At 52.1% G+C, this 2508-nt stretch overlaps 1 protein-coding gene across 1 annotated transcript in view; it reads left to right on the top strand.

The window, feature by feature from the left end:
- The window catches only part of LOC106818771 (hairy/enhancer-of-split related with YRPW motif protein 1-like), a 1980-nt gene extending 1112 nt beyond the window's left edge, over positions 1-868 (top strand). Inside the window, exon 3 of the mRNA XM_014823446.1 lies at positions 199-868. Within this exon, the coding sequence (XP_014678932.1) occupies positions 199-851 (653 nt within the window). The 3' untranslated portion in view covers positions 852-868. The remainder of the gene's footprint in view (positions 1-198) is intronic.
- Positions 869-2508: the final 1640 nt, after the last annotated feature.

Raw genomic sequence — 2508 nt, 5'->3', positions numbered from 1 at the left:
CTCTCTCTCTCTCTCTCTCTCTCTCTCTCTCTCTCTCTCTCTCTCTCTCTCTCTCTCTCTCTCAATAATCACAATATCCGTATATACTTACATCTTATATTTAATTTAATAAACTTACCGATTTCATCACGGCGCATGTACAAGTAACATCTTCACCTGAGTTTTCCTAACCCGCGCATATCCGCTCCTCCATCACAGGCATCGATGCCTACCACCCGTACGGCGACGTCAACAAGATAGCGATGGACTACCACAGCGTCGGCTACCGTGAGTGTGCGGCAGAGGTCGCTCGCTACCTCGTCACGTGTGAGGGCATGGACATACAGGATCCTCTGCGTCTGCGCCTCATGAGTCATCTGCAGTGCTTCTCCTCGCAGCGTGAGATCACCATCAAGCCGGGGTCCGCCTGGACACCACTGACCACCGGCTATCCATCTAGTCAGTACAACAGCATGTCCGGCGTTGCGGCGGCCGCAGCGGCCGCAGCGGTCATGCCGACGATGGGTCAGCAGCAGGAGATGACGTCACTGGCTGGGTACGGTCACGCGGGCGTCGGTAGCTTGTCGTGTCCGGCAGCAGCGGGAAGCAGCAGCAGCGGCGGCGGTGGCAGCAGCAGCGCCATGGCGACGCATCACATGAGACTCGGCGTCGGCGCTGGTTCGATGATGACGTCAGCAGCGGCGGCAGCGGCGACGTCAGCGCCATCGTCGTCGGCGCTCGCGCAGCCGTCAACGTCGCAGTATTCGTCGTCGGCGTCCATCAGCGCCACCTGGCCGTCGACGGCGTCGCCGAATAACTTTAATCCTAACGGCAAGCCGTACCGCCCGTGGGGAGCAGAGCTCGCCTACTGACTAGGGGACTGAGCAGATGCGCGGGGGGAGGGGTGACGGCCGGGGGAGGGCCGGGGGAGGGGTGGCGGCCGGGGGAGGAGGTGGCGGCCGGAGGAGGAGGTGGCGGCCAGGGGGAGAAGGTGGCGGCCAGGGGAGAAGGTGGCGGCCAGGGGAGAAGGTGGCGGCCAAGGGAGAAGGTGGCGGCCAGGGGAGAAGGTGGCGGCCAGGGGAGAAGGTGGCGGCCAAGGGAGGAAGTGGCGGCCAAGGGAGAAGGTGAAGGCCGGGGGAGGTACCAGGGAGGAGCCGGGGGTGGTGGCCGGAGGAACCTCAACCCCGCGCGTCTGCTCGCACGTCGGCAGCGGGATTACTTGACCTTGACCTCCCGCACACGTGTTAACGGGCAAGGTCACACTGTGACCTTTAACCCCGCGTGGACGGGGGGTCAAGCTTTGAACTCGCGTACGCGCTGGCGTGCAAAGAAATTCACTCGGATGCAATATATTGTGATACCAAATACATCCAGACGGATGCCGACGCTTTTGCGGCTGCGCAACGGACACGTGACCGACGGCTGTTCGCCACGTGACTCGATACGCACGCGCAGAAACCTAATAAAGAGTTCCCGCGTGCGCATGCGTAATGTAATTGCTAATGTGGACAAACAGAGTCCTCTGGCGTTGACGCGGGCTTTATAATAATTGAGCAGCTAATTCGGTTTTTAAAAACCCCAAAAACTGTATTAGTGGTCCACGAATTCACACAAGACTAGTGATATGTGTCTATTTATGGTCTTCTATTGATCCATCTATAGATATATATCTCTCGTTTGTCTGTATTCCAATGGCAATAATCAAACGTCACGCACACATGTACGCGGGAGAAAATGCACAGAATATGACACAAAATACGTGGCCTTATATATCGCTGAATATATGCGTATATACGTGTAGTTTCATTCGCATCATTATATATGTTTTTATGCAATATACGATATCGATGTCGTGTTTGATGTGAGTGTGTTGTTAACAGATAAATGTAGCCGCAGAGTAATGTAATAGTCAAACAGAATATGTGTATAGTTTGTATTTTTTTAGAAGAGCATTTTTTGTGCACGAGGTTTTGAACGAGGGTTTTTTGCTATACATTCCACGATATGATGATGATAGCCTTTGAAGTCAATTGATTACTATAAATCAAGATATTTGTACGAATTCATTTTGCGCGCGTGTATAAACAACATACCCCCCTATCGCCGTGTAAATATATTCTCATCTTATTTATGCTGTAAATTTGAGTGGAATAAACGCTTTCTAACGCACCAGAAAAAAATCAATCAATGTTTTTGCTGCTGTTGTTGTTGTTGTTGTTGTTGTTGTTGTTGTTGTTGTTGTTGTTGTTGTTGTTGGTTTCCGCGACTATCGTTGGAGAGACAGAATAAATGTTATCCTATTATTTCTCCTACAAATTATAGTCACGATTCCTATGATTCAGATGAGGTGAATGAGAGGTAGGTGAATGAGAGGTAGGTGAATGAGAGGTAGGTGAATGAGAGGTAGGTGAATGAGAGGTAGAGAACTCCAGCATACAGACAATCACTGCTCGCTCCACTGCGCACGTGTGTACGCGCGCTCTCTCTCTCTCTCTCTCTCTCTCTCTCTCTCTCTCTCTCTCTCTCTCT

The sequence above is a fragment of the Priapulus caudatus genome, unplaced genomic scaffold (genome assembly GCF_000485595.1).
Source record: "Priapulus caudatus unplaced genomic scaffold, Priapulus_caudatus-5.0.1 Scaffold2509, whole genome shotgun sequence".
In the NCBI taxonomy this organism is placed as follows: Eukaryota; Metazoa; Priapulida; class Priapulimorpha; order Priapulimorphida; family Priapulidae; genus Priapulus; species Priapulus caudatus.
The sequence above is the reverse complement of the archived record's forward strand: the minus strand, read 5'-3'. Positions and strand labels throughout refer to the sequence as shown.